At 41.8% G+C, this 17261-nt stretch overlaps 1 protein-coding gene across 4 annotated transcripts in view; it reads right to left on the bottom strand.

Moving 5' to 3' along the window:
* LOC117962659 (ras-specific guanine nucleotide-releasing factor RalGPS1-like) overlaps positions 1-17261 on the bottom strand; it is a 136439-nt gene that overhangs the window by 102190 nt on the left and 16988 nt on the right. For all 4 annotated transcript variants that reach the window (XM_058986753.1, XM_058986750.1, XM_058986751.1 and 1 more), the window contains 3 exons: positions 13288-13416; positions 11190-11294; positions 10923-10973 (listed from right to left, as the gene is read on the bottom strand). In XM_058986753.1, coding sequence (XP_058842736.1) covers positions 10923-10973; positions 11190-11294; positions 13288-13344 — 213 coding nt within the window. In that variant the 5' untranslated portion in view covers positions 13345-13416. The remainder of the gene's footprint in view (positions 1-10922; positions 10974-11189; positions 11295-13287; positions 13417-17261) is intronic.

Raw genomic sequence — 17261 nt, 5'->3', positions numbered from 1 at the left:
AGGCTCCTCATAAGTCAGACGCTGGTCAACATTTCCCCATCTTTCTGATCTCCTTTGGCATGCTTCGCATACATGTTTAATACTTTCAAACCTTTGAATACATGGAAAAAAATACCTCAGATCAGCGCTGCACGTGCCAGCTTGTGCTTCAAACCTCGTCCAGACACTGAAGGTGACCTGGGGGTTCACAGTCGGTTAAGCTTTCAATCTAGGGCTGCTGTGGGTTCCAGGTTGTGCTCTGCTTTTATTCCAATAATGATGCATCAAAGGATCATTTGAAAAGCTGGTCAAATTCATTTTAGAGGTTATTTCAATGCTCATACCCGTATGTGTAAGCCCAATATTCACCTGCCAGATGGTACAACTTTTGTTTAAAAAGTTTAAATAAATAATGTCGATTAGCAGTACTCCCTCTTTTTCACAGATCACGATTACAAAACTGCACCTTGCCTCAAACCACTCCTTCTGCAGTGGAGATGGTCAGATACCACTGGTACAGTACAGTATATGGCACACACCTTTTTAGTATTGTTTTTTTTTTTTTAAATGTACACTGCTATATATAAAGGTGCATGTGTAACAGGGCGGAGTCTGGGCGCGAACCGGCGACCCCAGCGTCTTAACCACAGTGCAAACTAGCCGGGCTCGTCTGCATTCCGTTACATGTCGTGGAATCCACTGTAACCTAAGAGACACCTTTGAGTGGAATTCAGAAGCAACACATACTGTAGCGTGTATGCAGAGCAATATCAAACTTCAAACAGGAAAGCTCATGAGTGCAAACATGGTTTTGCTTTGTGTTTTGCTGCAGTCTGGAACTCGCTGACATTCATGTGCGATTATCAGGTTCACTTCAATACACACCCTTTGTAATTTACTGTCGTTTTTGCTGGCAGAGGAGTGAAACAACAGAATACGGTTTTATTCATGAACAAACCCCATCTCTCCTGATGCTCTAAGCAGTGTGTAGCGGGAACGACGTCAATTCATGGGGAAACACATTTGAAGTATTAGCAAACCGTGGATTGAGGGTCTGCCATTGAAGTGAGCTCTGGGGCCCGCGGTCCCTTCACTGTAATAAACTCTTGACGTATTTACTCTCTTCTCCTGGTCATTATGCATTCCTCATCGACAGCCATGTGACATCATGAGAGCTGCCTGTGGAAGCCATCGAGAGCTTGCTGGAGGAAGGCAGGTTTTGCAATCGCCCGCTGAGGACCAGAGCAATAGCATGGGACTCGTGAATCCTTATTTCGAGCCTCAAGTCCCCAGGCTCTTAATAACCAGGAGCCGCCTACAGTTGTCTCGCAGCTATAAATGCTCACTGTTAATGGTTTCTCACTGTTAATGGTGTGCACTGATGTCATCCTGTGCTCAATTTGAAAGTAATAAAAATACTATGTATGTGTAAAAGGACAACAATAAACACTTGGGACTCCGATTGGAACCATTGGAGGTTTTCATTATAGAATTATTGTGTTAATTGAAAAGGACATTACTATTCTAGTTCATTTATTGCATTGTCAAAAATAAGACACACATTTCTGTAACATACCTGATCTCCAAATCTCATCCATACGCATTCCTCACACATCTGTGTCTTTCTTTATTTGACATACAATTGCATTGACAGATGATCTCAGCATACCCCAATAAAAATCCCAAACCCTACCCTGAAGCCAGTGTAAGGAACTTGTATGATTTTCCACTGTATCATTTCTGAAACAGCCGTCAAATAAAAACTGTAAAGAAATTGTTGGGCTGGGTTTGCGTTGCATCTGTTTGGGATGCTTCAACTTCAAATGTATGTCTAATCCAAATTTGCATTCTGTTACCCCCCTAATTTAAAATACTATTTTAATTTTGCATTTACCAAGTGCAAAAGCCGGTCTCACGACGATCATATTTACTCAATTTTTTTTTTTTTTTTTTTATCTCTCCACAAGGTTCAACCGTTCTTGACACAGTAGATGTAATAAAAGATACAGGCTGCTAAATATTTATCCTTCATGTTATGAGAATGACCAGAAAACGGCAAATGCCAGGATGTAAGCAGATAAATTCATAAACTTGTCAAGCGCTGCTTTGCTTTCTCTGGCACCACCGGACCCCGAGCGGACTGCAGACTTTAGAAAACGCCGTCTTTCTTTTTCATTATGACACGTTTGTGACTGCAGCTATAATTTTATTTCTAAAAGAGAAAGGCAAAAATGGCATTTACAAGGATCTACTGATTAATGAAATGTCATAACCTTGGAACTCCAGTGAAGTATAACATTGCTTTTATAACATGGGACAACTGTATTTTACATATAAAACATTTTGAGAAACTAAAATTACAGAACCCATTAGGAATGCCTGTTTCAAGTAAATCAGACTCCCATTGCATAGCAGTGTGATCCATTCGTGGTTTGACTATGAGTTTAATAAGAGCTTGTTACCTATACACTGTGGCTAATCAAGCTCGAAGTAAAACCTGGAATGGGTGAGACTGCTGTGCAACAGGAGTCTTATTGCCATGCCTGATATTAGCAATATGGGATCACAAAAACCTGCCACTTTATTTAAATATTTTTTTAAAATATATATTTTCGATTGTGTTTTTTTTCTTCTTTAAATGCAAAAATCTCACTTCATTTCCAGCCGATGGTTAAATGACAGTATTATCCAATCCCCACTGAAATAAACACACACCCTCCCACTCCCAATTTGATTGCCCTGGGATCAATGCTTTTTCCATAGCCTGAACCTGAGCATGTGCTTTTCAGATTTCACTGAAAAAAGCTAAAAAGACTAAAAAGATTCATAGACCGCAGCACCTTTTTTTTTTTTTTTTTTTTTAATCTGAAGGGTGGATACAATTTCACACGCTCTGCAGTTTTCACATGTGGAGATAATAGGCGCAGCACGTTTCAAAACTCAGTGGCTTTACATGAGATTATTTAATGACTGGCGTGCACCACAAAGAAGGAAGGAATTCTTCAAATTAGCAGGTAGGTGTCGCATGAAAACATGACCTGGGTGAAAACACAGAGCTGTTTGGCCCGGTTACAATATCAGCCTTCCACTGACCATTTCAGAGGGGGTTCAAACCCTAAATAAAGACACATTTACCGTGAACACAGGGCTAATGAAGCTGGCCGACAAGCTCAATTATAATTGCTATACAGTGGAAATTTAAACCAACCAGACACAAGGAGAGAGGGGCTTTTTAAATGCTACTCCAGACCGCAGTGCTCCTTTTGAGACTGATGCTGCTGAAACACACAGACACTTTGCACATTTGATTGGGAGACACACCTGTAAAACGCATGGAACGTGATGGGTTTGAATTCCCTCCCTAAAGAAGTCTTTTAAAACAAGGAGGAGCACGAACATCAACACTGCTGTCTTTCATTAAACAGAACCCACCGTCCGGGGGCTTTTGGAAAAGGCAATTTGTTAGAGATTTATTTCCAGTGCTTTTCCTCTCATTACGAAGAACTTCCCCCCCGGGGGTATTTCGCACTGAAACCAGGGGGCAATGCTGTGATGAATTTCAAATTCAATTCAAAGCTTCTGAGTGCTGCTGACGTAGAGGTTCCAACTGTGCAATAAAAGAAAAAAGAAAAGAAAATACAAATTTGCCCCTTCGTTTTATTTATTCAGAGATTATTAAAGTGCCCGGAGTTTCCAGTTATCGAAGAAAAAAATAAATAAAAACGGAGACACTTTTAGAAACAGGTGTGCTTTTCTAATTTACTGTTACAAAGAGAAAGCACATGCAGGGTTCGAATGATGAATAGTATTTTACAAAGAAGAAACTAAATGAGTTACCATGCCACCCGACATAAATAACACCACTGTTTTACAAGCAAGCGGAGTCCCAAAGGACTGCGAATCATAGGGAAGCTGGCTCCTAACACACTATGGTCTATGTTTTCAAATCACATGCCAATTACCCACTTCCATAAGAAATGAATTACATGGGCAGCATGCCCACAGTGGAAAATTGATCCCAATAACACATTAACTAGCAATACCAGGACAGTATAAGGTTCATTTGAAGCCATTATCTTAAAATCATTCAACATTTTAAAATGTGGTGTTCCTTGCACAAAATCTAACTATAACACTAATAAGAACAGACCACACACTATGCATTATGTCATGTATTTCATGTTTCTTTAGTGGCTGGTTTCACAGACCTCAATGGAAGTTACATTAGCTAGTCCAGGATTAGTGCTGATCAGGGTCTGTGAAACCAGCCGTACCCGTTATTTATAACCAGTAATACCAATTTGTATTCATAAAGTGAAATCCGCATGCATACTGCATGTGTATTGAAATGAACCTTTTTTTTCATTTCTTGTACAGTGTGTAGGAGAGGGATGTTAAAGCAAACGCTGCCAGTGTAATAAACCACTCTCTTCGCGACAGATTTGAATTCTTGTCATATTTTTTCAGTGGGTGTTTCGAGCTTCACTTGCACTCAACACTTCCCTGCAGCAGGAGAATACAAATCACAGAAAAACGCACAAAACCGAGCATACAGCAGAGTGTGCGCCAAGTTCATACCAGCCCCATGCTGTGCAGCGTAGAAGCAGATCTGATGCCTCCGATTCATTCCAGATTGAAGTAGTTTTTTTTCTTTTCTCCCTACTGCTACATTTTTCACCTCCCTGTACTTTTCCCATATTTCAAACATCCAAATGTATTCGCTTAAACGCTACAACCCCGCACAACAGCTCAGCAGAACCGAAGGCCAGTGGGTGTCCTCAGATCCCACAGCCAAGCCGATCGCCTCTTTACACCCAAGAGCTCGACAGCGGATAAGAGCAAGCTACCGCCCTCTGGAGGCCATCCCTGGAAGCGTCTGTTCGAGAGGATCGCCAAACGCCTTGCCAGTAGGGGGTGATGTAGCGAACTGAGAAGTAACGCAACAGTGGGAGCACTGTGTACGACCTAATCCAAAAGTGCTCCACCATGCAATTAATGGGACATTTAAAAGAAGGTTGCGCTGCAGGCAGTTGGTTTGTTTGCTGAAGCAGCTGGAATTCCTTGGGTTTCTCCTCCTCCTCAATGAAAGGTACCCCCCCCCCCCCCCCGGAGAGTATATCCTCAGCTGCTAATGTTATTTTGAATACCGCATTTCCAGCAGGAATGTAATCCAACACAGAGAACACTGGGGTCACCATTAGTTTGCGAAAGAACGTTTTTTTTTTGTTTTGTTTTTTTTTCATTTTTAATTGGCTCATTTGGGGAAAGTTGGTGGTCAAAAAAAAAGAGTGTTTAATTACATCCATTTACTGACATTTTCATACAAACTTGTGCTGGAATCTGCTCCAAATGGCTGGGAAAATTAAAGCCATTTTCCATGGTTACCAGACTGTTTTTTTCTTTTTCAGCTTCCAGACAAACGTTTTTTTTTCTCTCGTCGGACGATAAAAGCTGTGTTTCACTACCAGCACCAATAAAACAGCGATATTACCTAAACACATGCCACGCTCATTAGAACAGCGTGGAAGACGCATTTATAAGAACAGATAATAGTGCTTGAAAAGGGAAAAGGCCTCAAAAGATGTTGGTTTCTGTCTCTCTGTATGAGCAGACAACACCAAAAGACAGTGAGCTAGATAGGGATTTACTCCACAAGTGTGGCAGACTAAACAAATCAAGCAGAAACCACAATCAGGGCCATATGCCATGCTCAGTTTGCAGACGGACATTTTTTGGTTAACACAATCCAAATTACAAGGAGACAGGGTAATTCCAATTGAATTGGTTTGGTGTAAACATGAATTTAATGCTCCACTCCACGTCTATTCAAAACGGAGAGGAGGCCCTGTTTGAGCTGCTCAGAGCTGGTGGTTTGCTGGTTTGGGAGGCTCTGTGCTGGATGAGGAGCTGGTTAAACCGTCTGATAAACAAATCCCTTTACGGCAACGTTCTAAAGTGGGCTCTCTGTTGTCTTCGCTCCTGTATCTGCTAACCCTACACGGGAGTTTATAAACCTGCTGGGTGCTCATGAAGAGGCACAGAAATATCTGTTCCAATTCCTGCTCACCAGCAGATAATCAGAACATCAAACCCAACCATGAGTTCATCATGAACATGGACAAGGTTACCATGAACAGACACAGGGTCGCTAACATGAAGGGTTAAATACATCACTGAATGGCACTGCAGTTCATAAAAATCCAAAATCATCTGAAGATAATTTAAACAGATGAACATCCTAGCCTTGTATCTTATGTATTCTGCATGTATTTAATGTATTTGTATTGATTTGTACTGTTTGTATTTAATGTATCATTGTATTTAATGTATTATGCATGGTTCCTCATTATTTTGTAAAGCGCTTTGTGATGGTGGTCCACTATGACAGGCGCTGTATAAAATAAATATTGATTGATTGATTGATATGTAATTATGTTAGTGTGGGAAAAACAATCCGATTGCCTCGAAACCTGTACTATTCCCATTTTAACAAAATACATCATAGTATAGGATAGAAATACTATTGTAAACCCCGTTCATTGAGGTTCACAATGCTGGTAATCCATAGCCAGCCCCGTGCATACTGAAGCACCACCGTCCCTGAACCTCCACTGAGATCCCTGACAGCAGGCTGAATGAACCTGATCCATCGATCCCGAATCAATGGAAAGACCAGCCTGTGGAAATGAGCTCCAGGTGGCAGCTGGTGTCTTATGGAGAACACAGCCCTGGACAAAAGCTTCGCTTCACCCTATAGAATGAACTCATTCTGCTTCGTAAAGTCGAATGAAATCTGCTGAATAACGTTACGCTAACATATTGAATTACACACCTCTTTGTAGTTTTCCATAACGAAAACATGACAAAAATTGAAAAAAAATGTGACATTTCGACTTTTGCGATATCATTTTGTAGTTGCTCTGATTACATGATGATGTTAAATAAAAGATCTGAAATGATGTTCATATATACATACATATCTGCTTTTGGCCACAGCTGCACAGGAAGCAGCTACAGTAGCTTCATTAAGCAGTCATGGGTCAGGAAGATACCTTCCTCTACAGGTGGCTCCAACACTGGTAACTTTATCCGTTTCACAAACCAGGAGCAGCTGTGTGAGCAATTGCTTTCCACATCTCTGGCTCTGTTCGTACTGCCAAACTGTGATTCAATTAGTTTCTTTCACTGCTCGTCATGTCAGAAGAAAGGAGTGCGAGAGGGCAGCGTCTGTAAGCTACCATTTTCCTTCTCCTCCGCCAGGACTTGACTCATCCTCTCCACTGGGCTGCACTCCAGAAGACTGGTGATTTTACTGCTAGTCTTTTATGAATAAAAACCAGTGGAATCCACACAGGAAGCAGGCTGGGGGGGGGGGGGGGTGTCACTCGCTGTTTCCTCCGCTGTGGGCTTGATAAACGTGCATTAAAAGCTTGTTAAGTGAGTAGAATGCCAGCTTCTTTCATTGCATTGTTCCAGTTGGTAACTATACTGGTCACCTTGGAATAATCTCTGAAGCATATCTCAAGAAAGTGGTGTAGTCGGCACAGTTTATTGCGTCTTTGCTAGTATCAAAAGAAACCCGTTCCAATCCGTTTGTTTAAAAAAGACTTCCCGCTCGCACGGCCCATCTCAAAACGTCCAGTGTTTATCCATGCGAATTAACTTGCCACACTGGAAAATCCCATTTTCATGAGATAGCGAGGTTGCAATGTACAGAAATACTAAAAAAAAGCGAGGGTTTCACAGACCATCATTAACACTGATCTTGGGCTTAACATAAAATAGTTCAGGATTAGCGTCTGTTGAGCCTTAGGTAAACTGCCTTAAATGAGACTATAATCACTCACATAGTGGTGGTGTAGACACAGCTAGTTACTATTTAACTAAATGGTAATTATCATTAATGGTAACACACTTCTGTAAATACTACAGGAAACCTTCTATCCACACAGTGACGAGAGTGTTCACATTCTCAAATGTATCAAATTAAACAACCTCAGCCATTTTCATAAAACAAAGACGGGGAAATATTGAAGCTACTGCACGCAAAAACCCAGATGAAATGAAGAAAAAAAAATAGTAAAAATTAGTGGAAAAGACTTTTTCAGCAGATTTCCAACCACAAGGCTCGTGAAACCAAACTCTGCAGCAGCTGGTCCATAGAGCTTTGTCTAGATAAGAGCTATGCTGTGACCACAAAGTGTGTTCCATTCTGTACCACACACACACCTTACACACACACAAGCACACACATACACACACACACACACACACACACACCTCACACTGACATTCCTGACAGCCAAGCCGTGCAGAAACATTATGCTTTTTCATTAGAGAAAAAATAAATAATTACAACTCCGAAAAATACTTTAACCTTCACAAAGTCTGGAATTCTGTTTTGTGTTATAATTGGATAGTGTATTTCACAGACACGACGCTCAATCAGAATTCTACGGTAAAAACGTAGAAGCAGACGCGCATTTTGGCTAGAGCGTTCTTCAGAGTACTGTACAGCAAAGGTGGCAAGCTGGCCAAAACGTTTGTCTACTTTAGTTTCCTCTAAGTTTTAACTTATTTCCAGAAACAAAATTAATTTAAAATCCAAGTTTGATCACTCTGATAGAGAGACAAGAACATACTGGCTCCTATCGGCCAGATTCATCAAGCTGTTTAAGTGCAGTTTGCACAAATTATTTTGGGGGAAGGAGACATAAAACATGCTCCTGTTACAGAACTATAAAGCTGTCCCTGGCAGGTATACTGCACTTCTCAATCATGCCACTATTTATCTTAAATGACACCCCGGTCTCTTATTTCAATCACATTCTGTTCTTCGTGGGACTGGGAAGACATGTTGTAAGATTAATTAAGTATAGGATGGGCGTAGAAGGGAAAGAAAAAGAAAGAAAAACACAGGCATTGGACTCGGCGTCTGAAGAATGTACTTTCCATCAGAAGCAGGACTCCGTCTGCACAACGGCCAGTTTGGCTCATCTTGATGGAAACGCTCAGCAGTGTCGTTGGGCTGTTTCGTTTTTTTGTTGTTTTTTTTTAAAATATATTTCGCAGCAGTAGCGCAAACCACAAATAAAAAACACACGCATATTTGACATCCAGCTTTGAAAGAATAAAACCGTGATGTTATTAAAAACGTCAAATTGTGTCTTGTATTTTTCTTTTTTTCATCAGATGGACTGGTATGTTTATATGAGCTTTCTTTCTCAATTGTATACAGCACTCTGTATATTTCGCTATCTAACTTACACATCACAGTTCTGTTATAAAATAACAAACATAACATTTATAGAATTTACTGTAAAGACCACAATATTACAGGTCTGGCACTTCCTTACAATGTCCATAAGATTTTATGTGAAGTACAGTGTATATATATATATATTCTTAACCTTCAAAGTTGTGGCGTCCGTTCTTGGGACTGGAGAGAGGTCCTGCTTTTAGAGACACAGCCCCTCTCTCAAACCTTCAAGATCTCATGTGCGGAAAAGGTGGAATTCAGATTATTGTTCACTGAAAAAAAGGGATCCACGTTCCCTGTGCCAAGCGTTTACAATACCACTGGATACAGACAGCCACAGCAGCCAACGCGCCAGTCAGTATCCTTACACGCCCCCAAACGGGGCTCTCAGTGCTGTCGGGATCACAGCAGGATCTGTCAACACGTTACTTTGTGATAAATGCGGTTTCTCTTTCTGCGCTTCTGCAAGGCGCATCTTTTAATTACATCTCCCCTCGCCCGCTAAAAGGGGACAAAGGCTTAACGTTGACATGCAATTTAAAAAACAGACAAGCCCGCTGCTTGCAGATTCGAGTCACGCAGGCAGCCGGGCACGACAGGAATTTTGTAACCCTTTGTTTTAAACAATCGTTGCCTGGCAACGGCTGGTGTCTTAAGTTCCCGTCGGGAGTGCTTTTGTGTGGTTATTTTCGCCACACAATTGTACTGAGGCTGATGCTGCGGTCTCGCATAACCCAGACAGCATGGCACTGATCCGCAATGATGTCTCTCTCTCCCCCCAGGGTCACTGATCGGGCACGTCAGGGGAAGCAAGTCTTTATTAGACTGGAGGTCTGCACCCAAGTTACAGCTCTTTGAACAATGCACCACCGCACCACCTTGTAAGCTGTAGTGCGGCATTGCAAGATGCTCATCCACACAGAACAGTAGCACACTGTAAACACGATGCACTTTACACACAGTATGGGGTGATCTTGATCAGCTGTCCTGTATGAAGTGCAGTGGGATTACATGCTTGTCTAAATGTGTTAAAGCAGCGCTTCCCAATTCTGGTCCTGCTGGACCCCTGTGTCTGCTGGTATTCATTCCAACTGAGTTCTCAATTACTTAACTGAACCCTTAATTGAACTACTCGTTAGCTTAATTAGACCTTTTAAATTGTTTTCAGCTTTTAAACAGTTGGGGATTTCAAGTTAACTATACAGTTTTATAAGTAACTTGAAAAATTGGCAATTTAAGAGCTGAGAACAATTTAAAAGGTCTAATTAAAGCACCTTATTAGTTAAGGGTTTGATTAAGTAATTGAGTTGGGATGAAAACCAGCAGACATAGGGATCTCTGTGTTAAAGGAGTGCTAATAGTTTACCTGGTATTAGATTGTTTAATATTACTGCAGGGATGGCAATAAGACTCCCATTGCATAGCAGTTGGATCCACTCCTGGTTTCACCAGGAGTTTAATAAGACACACCTGAGCCTGTAACTGTGCCTACACACTTTGGCTAATCAAGACTGTAGGAGTCTTTTTTTTCCCACTGTGTTGCGAAAGACATGCCAAGAACCAAATGAAAAAAAAGGGCCAAATAATAATTCAAAAAGCGATTTCAAACCCTTGGTTAACACTTCTAGAAGAGCGATCCAGAAGAAGCAACTACAAACAAATAAAAAACACAATGACTGCTTACCTCGGGTTGTATCGCTTTAAATACCGGTGCGTCCATTAACGTTATCTGGCTCTGAAAAATAAGGACGTTCAAATTTTAAAAATCGAAATGTATTCCCACATAACACAGCACGTCACCCAGAACTTCAGAATGACCAATCACAATTCTCTAAACAGTAGTTGTTACCTTAAAGTATACATTGGACCTTTTTCTGTTGCAACTTGGAAGTATTTTTTGCTGCTACCTTGTTATCTTGTTGCTGCTACAGAGCTTGTGTACAGAACTTACAGCCAACTGCTCCGGAGTCACCTTCAGCACGTCAAACACAACCGCGTCGTAGCTCTTCTCATAGTCCACACTGCGGCCATCCAGAGAGTCCGAGCTGCTGCTGCCCTGAGAGAGGAGGAAGAAACAGCACATCCATAAGCACCCTCCGCACAAGAGCAACCCCCGTCATTGAGGAAAATGAGTACACCTTTATTTGAAATAGTCAAGAAATCGACTTCTTTCTTAAAACTAGATAGACAAAGGAGATTCAAATAATGAATAAAAAAAGCCTTTATAAAAGAGTGTCATTTCTGGTAAAATATAGATAGATAGATAGATAGATAGATAGATAGATAGATAGATAGATAGAAAAGTAATAAATGAAAATAAATGGATAAATAGACTCAATACCATGACGCCTCAAGGTTTAAATAGAAATGAATGGAAGATTTTTACATCACTTTGACATCACAAACACAATGGATTTAAATAGAAATAAGTGAGTATCGTTGCCATGGCATCAAAAGCATGCAAGTACCTCCACTGTTTGTTTTGGCATTTCTCCTATCTGGCTTTAAACTTCATTTAATTTATGCATTAATGTATGTATGTATTTATTTAAACTCGTGCTGCTATACATTTTCAAGTGTTTGTTTTGAATTGCTGATGTATTTCCATAGCCTCAGTCACCAGCCGTGAATTACCAGCACTGCAGGTTCTGTACCAGCAGTACTTGGGAAACCATGCCCTCTGCTGGCTGAATGTCACTGCTCACTCCCTTGAATGCTGTCACTGCTCACTCCCTTCACACTTGCATTCATGAGGTGTACTATTGTGAGGCCCTGTGCAAAATCGCTTCCACAAACTGTACAGGAAAAACAGACGTCAGAGCACAGCGTCCTCTTGAATGTTAACAGCTGAGCCAGTGGACCATCTAGGGGCTAATAATAAAAATATTACAGGACTGGCCTGGGAAAATACCTCCATATCAACACCTCTTACCTAATAATATTAAAATGATCCCACATCAAAAACGATATTACTAAATGATACACCAGCAAAATTACTATGCTGGAATATTAAGAGTCAGTGTGTGTGTGTATGTATGTATGTATGTATGTATGTATGTATGTATGTATGTATGTATGTATGTATATATATATATATATATATAGACACACACACACACACACACACACACACACACACACACACACACACACACACACACACACACCACTGCATTTTACAAGCTAGGCATTTTTCTATAGGCAGTATAGAATTTATCGAAAGAAGGACAAAGCTCTTTGCTGGAGGATGCATGACAGTTTATGAAACACTGTCCTGGAGAAGAGTTCTATACTGGAAAAAGCTGATGCATTCCTGTCTTATGACTCCCAGTCGAATGGGATTTGTATGAGAAAAGCTCCGTCTGATTTACTTGTCTCTCTACAAGCAGGACAGCGTTCCAGTGCACAGGACAGCCATCAGCGTGGAGAGAACCAGAGGGGAGCCGGAGCCTAGACGCCTCTGAAGAAGACAGACACATCTACAGCAGTGCGGAATCAAGGGCTTGCATTAGAACTGCACCCCTTCAAAGGTGCGCTAACAGAGTTCAAAACACGTCTTCCTACTTTCTGTTAGCACCAGCAACATTATCGTAGTGCTGTTTAATGGAGCGCTAACCAAGGTTTTTAAAACACTTTATTTATTCGCACAAGCAACCCGAGTGCCCCCCCCTTTAAAAGGGGTGCTGATCAAGCTTTGAAAGTACATTTCTAAAAATGTAGTTGGTGTGGAGGAGAGAGAAGCCAATTGGTGGGCCTTTAGGGTTGTGTTTTTTAGTTCTAGATAAACAACAGCATGTCAAGTCGAAACCAATATTTCAGGAGGTTATTTATTAACTTTACAAGGTCCTTCTTTGAAAGTATCAGACCTACAGGTGCTTCCTGCGAAAAACACCAGCATAGGAAAGAAATGCAGACATGACTGATAAGAATAGGTACAACCTTCTCGTTTGGTGCACAGCCTTTTGCTCTCCCACTGTGCTCACAGAAGGCACTCTCACACCGTTGGAGGCAGGGTCACTGGACATGCAGTGGAAGTGTTGAAGTCTTACCTCTGGAGTGGCTGAGGTGACCGCCACACTGGACTTCAGACCATTCCTCTTGTACATGCTATCCGCTAGGCTGTGAGCAGGGGGGAGTTCACCCTCAGCTGGTGCACCAACTGGATTCCTGATCCATCTCTGCAACACACAGGGAGGAAGAGAAAAAGAAAGCAGGACAGGTAGTTAATGAGGATGGGTAAAAATTCTTCTAGTCTTTATATGGGGACATATGGAAGACGCAAATGCATGACAGCTCCATATGAGAATGCAGTTTCTTTCCCCATATAAAGCAATCGAAAAATATTTCAATGAAAATTATATTATGTAATAAAAAAATTAATAAATATAAATCACAAAAGTATATATTTTGTAATCCTTTCCGACACAAGGGACACGCCTCCCACGAATAGAAATGATGCTAACTTTCTTATTTACTAAAAAGGTGCACAGAACAGGGTTTCAATTTTACCAGCAGGCTGGATCTGGTCATTCAAATAGTCAGTTACCTCCTGGTGACACTTGAGTCACTCTCCAGTGCATTTTCAGAAGAACCTGTTTGAACAGCAAGCGCTCGGTTCCTCGCGTACCCTGGAGCAGTAGCTGGTCTGTGTGCTGTTTCGTTGAGCGCATTTGATTGCTGTGTTTCAGGGGGGTGTGCTGGATGCTGCTGGAGAGTGAGCTGGAAATGTTTTAGTGAATTTGTTTACTCCGTCGTGCTAGTGCTCGAGTTGGAAATGTATTCAGTGGCACAGGTTGCACATTTTCAAAGCTAAAAATAGTTTTCAAATCTGGAGACAAACTTAATTGGTTTACTTACTAATGGCATTGGTAATGAATGCACAGATTTCTTTTCATGCTTTAGAAAGTCCGGTGTACTGTTTTAAATGTAAACCTAGTTAACATGGTGTCATGATTTCCATTAAAACAAACACTGACCAAGCAACTAATCGCAGTCAAAAGAAACACACAAGCACCCCTTCACAAGTACAACAGCTATGCTAGACTGCCCTCTAGAGTAACCTGGCTAAACAAAACTGAATGAAGCGACTAAAACACATTGAAAACAATGAATGAAAGGGTATTAGAAAGTGGGTCATGGTACGTATGTGTCCGCCTACCAGTTCTGCATAATATTTAGGGCACCGCAGCGTTTGCGGGACTCGTCCAAATCTTTAGCATGTGATTTTTTTGTGAATTCTGTGTTGCAGGCAATGAAAGGGGTGCTCTTCCCTGCCCTGTGCGTTGGGTAAATCAGATCCACCAATCATGAGCCAGGAAATTCCAGATGATAATCTGCTGTGTGACATCAGTGGAGCAGTCGCCCTGCAGTCACACGGCTACAGTTCAGCAGGAGTGTGGATTGGCATTTCTGCCTCCTCTGTAATTCAATTACAGTGAGTCCGGGTCAGGGATTAAGGCAGTGGAGGCCTTGTATTTTTAAATGTTGCAGTGGGGAGGAGGATGTCAAATTAACAAAGGCACAGAGTTTACCATTCACAGGCTACACTCTCCACAGCATGCCCTGTCTAGATAAGCACTGGAGAAAAATGTGCATTACTATTGTACCATGTCTTAGTATAGCATTTACACCACATCTCAATAAATGCAGAATAATGTGGCTGTAAATAACTGAAATAAACAATTAAATTAATAGAATTCCTGTAGCATAAACTACTACTACTACTAGTAATAATAATAATAATAATAATAATACAAGTTTTTAATTCCTGCATAAGGGTTAATCTGAGTTTAACTAAATATATAGCATTTGCCCCATTTTCTCAAAGTGTAATGCCACACTTGGCCACCAGATGGTAGCAATCTGCACCCAGTGCCTCGCCTTACACCAGAGGAGAGGCCTGTCAACCTACACGGTCCGCCCTGTACAGGAACCCAATCTGGTCTTTGGGAGTGCAACGCTTGTGTGTAAAACAAAAAGTACGCACGTTCCTCCTTCCTCCCCAGCTTGTCGTTATCCACCAGGAAACAACAGAAAAACGCTGCCGAGGAATCAACGGAGCAAGAAGAAAGAGAAGTGAACCAGACACCTGCATGCCTCCCTGGGCGTCTCTGAGAACGTGCAATGACGTCACTCTAGCCTGTGGCCATTAGCTGCTATGAGAAGAGCATGCTCACAAAAGGAAGGGCGGGTGAATGATCATTGGTCCGTTTAGGGGTCACCAGCGACCCGCTTTATTTTGTGTAAACGGGGTACACAGCCCTGGAGACAGACCTGCCCCGTGAACGTGAACCCCTCGTGTTCATTCATTATTCCAATGCATCGTGTGGTAACAGCAGGACTGTGTGCAACCAAGGCTGTTTAATTAAACAAGGGAAGAATTTGAAATGTGTGGAGTGGTGACTGAGCATTATGCCAACCCAATGAAGTGCTTCTTCAAAGAAAAGGGCACCGTGGCGAGAGGAACGAATCAGCTCTGCTATGGAGGGGGGGGGGGGGGGGGGAGTTACACACAAACTTACTCACACATACACACAGAGAGTGACACACACAATCCCACAGACACAACCACGCAATGTTACACACACACACACACAGTCACAGTCACACAGAGTGGCATACTTGTTGGCACCAGGAAGCTGGTTGGTATTCCCCCACTATGTTTCCAAATAGCTCAGGGCCAACTATTCCAAGAAGCTGAAAAGAAGAAAGAATCTGAAAGAATGCTGACATGGATACCTCCTATCAGACCACGTTATCAGGAAACTAAACAGCGTGCAGAACAGAATGCATCAGATCCGGATTCATTCGTTTGTGTTCCATTTTGATCATTAAAGTAATTCACACACACGCTTTTTCTTCTTAAACTTCACATGATAAAGGGACCCGGGTAGTGCTGCAAGCTTTGTGTTGTGACGTGTAGCTCACCGAATCAACATCAACATGGTTTCTTATTTATTTTTCATCTCTAAAATGCGCAGCGAACACAAAGATTTGTTTTGTCAGCCAGTTATCGACCCAGGATAAAAGTGGCACTGAGATCGAACAGATCCCTTTGAAGTCTTGGTGCAGCTCAAAACTGATTTCAAATTTGACACCTGAGCTCAGGGAAATAAAACTCCACTTTGAGGATAAAAATAAAGGCTAATCCACCCAGCTGGATTGCCCCTTGACCTGGTTTATGATCACATGATCACATTAATATAGAAAACGGCAGAGGGCTCGTATTAAAAACAGATATAAATTATAAATGCAGTTTATCCGTATAGCCCAGCTGAGATAAAAAACAAACCCTGCCCAGGGATTCTGTGGCAGAGAATAAATGAAATACTGTTTCAAAGGCGGTTTACTAGCAACCAAGACACTGGGGTCACCCACAAGGAGAAGGAAAAAACAAAAAAAACACCTTTTAATCTGAATAGTGCTCAGCAGTGTGTGCGTGGATATTTAAATCGTGCTCTGCATGGCTATTTTGATCAAAGGGTTGCTTTGTAAAGGTAAATGCTATTGCAATTAATCTGAGTGATCAATGCAGAAGTGTGGTGAAGGAAGCCAGAGCATTTAATTCCATCAACAGAATCCCAAATCAACGTGAAATCTCCCCCCCCCCCCCCCCCCCCACCCACCCCCCCTTCTATATCACTCTTTAATAAGCGCTGGCATCTTTGGTCGTCATGGTTTCCACGCAGTCAGGAAGTCGAGTCATGGTGCTGTGTGTTGTTATTTTAAAAGATAACAGTTTAACGAGCACAGCAATGGCAGATCTTTGAACCCAAGTCCTTGGTAGAAGACTTCACAGTATTTTGCCTCCGGCTTAGTGCTCGGCGGTATGTGAGAAAATATCCATTTCAGGCACCGCTACAATGACCTTCACGCACTGCGAGGGAGACAGGACCCCTTTATCAAGCGGACAGTGACCTAGAGAAGGCTGTCTCAGCAGCGCGCTCTGAAACCCAGACTCCAGAGCCAGATATCTCCACTGCACCCCCTGTACAACTACTGTATAAGCAGCTAGGAAACTTAA

This window comes from Acipenser ruthenus, chromosome 15 (genome assembly GCF_902713425.1).
Source record: "Acipenser ruthenus chromosome 15, fAciRut3.2 maternal haplotype, whole genome shotgun sequence".
NCBI classification, from domain to species: domain Eukaryota; kingdom Metazoa; phylum Chordata; class Actinopteri; order Acipenseriformes; family Acipenseridae; genus Acipenser; species Acipenser ruthenus.
This window is presented reverse-complemented; position numbering and strand designations above follow the sequence as displayed.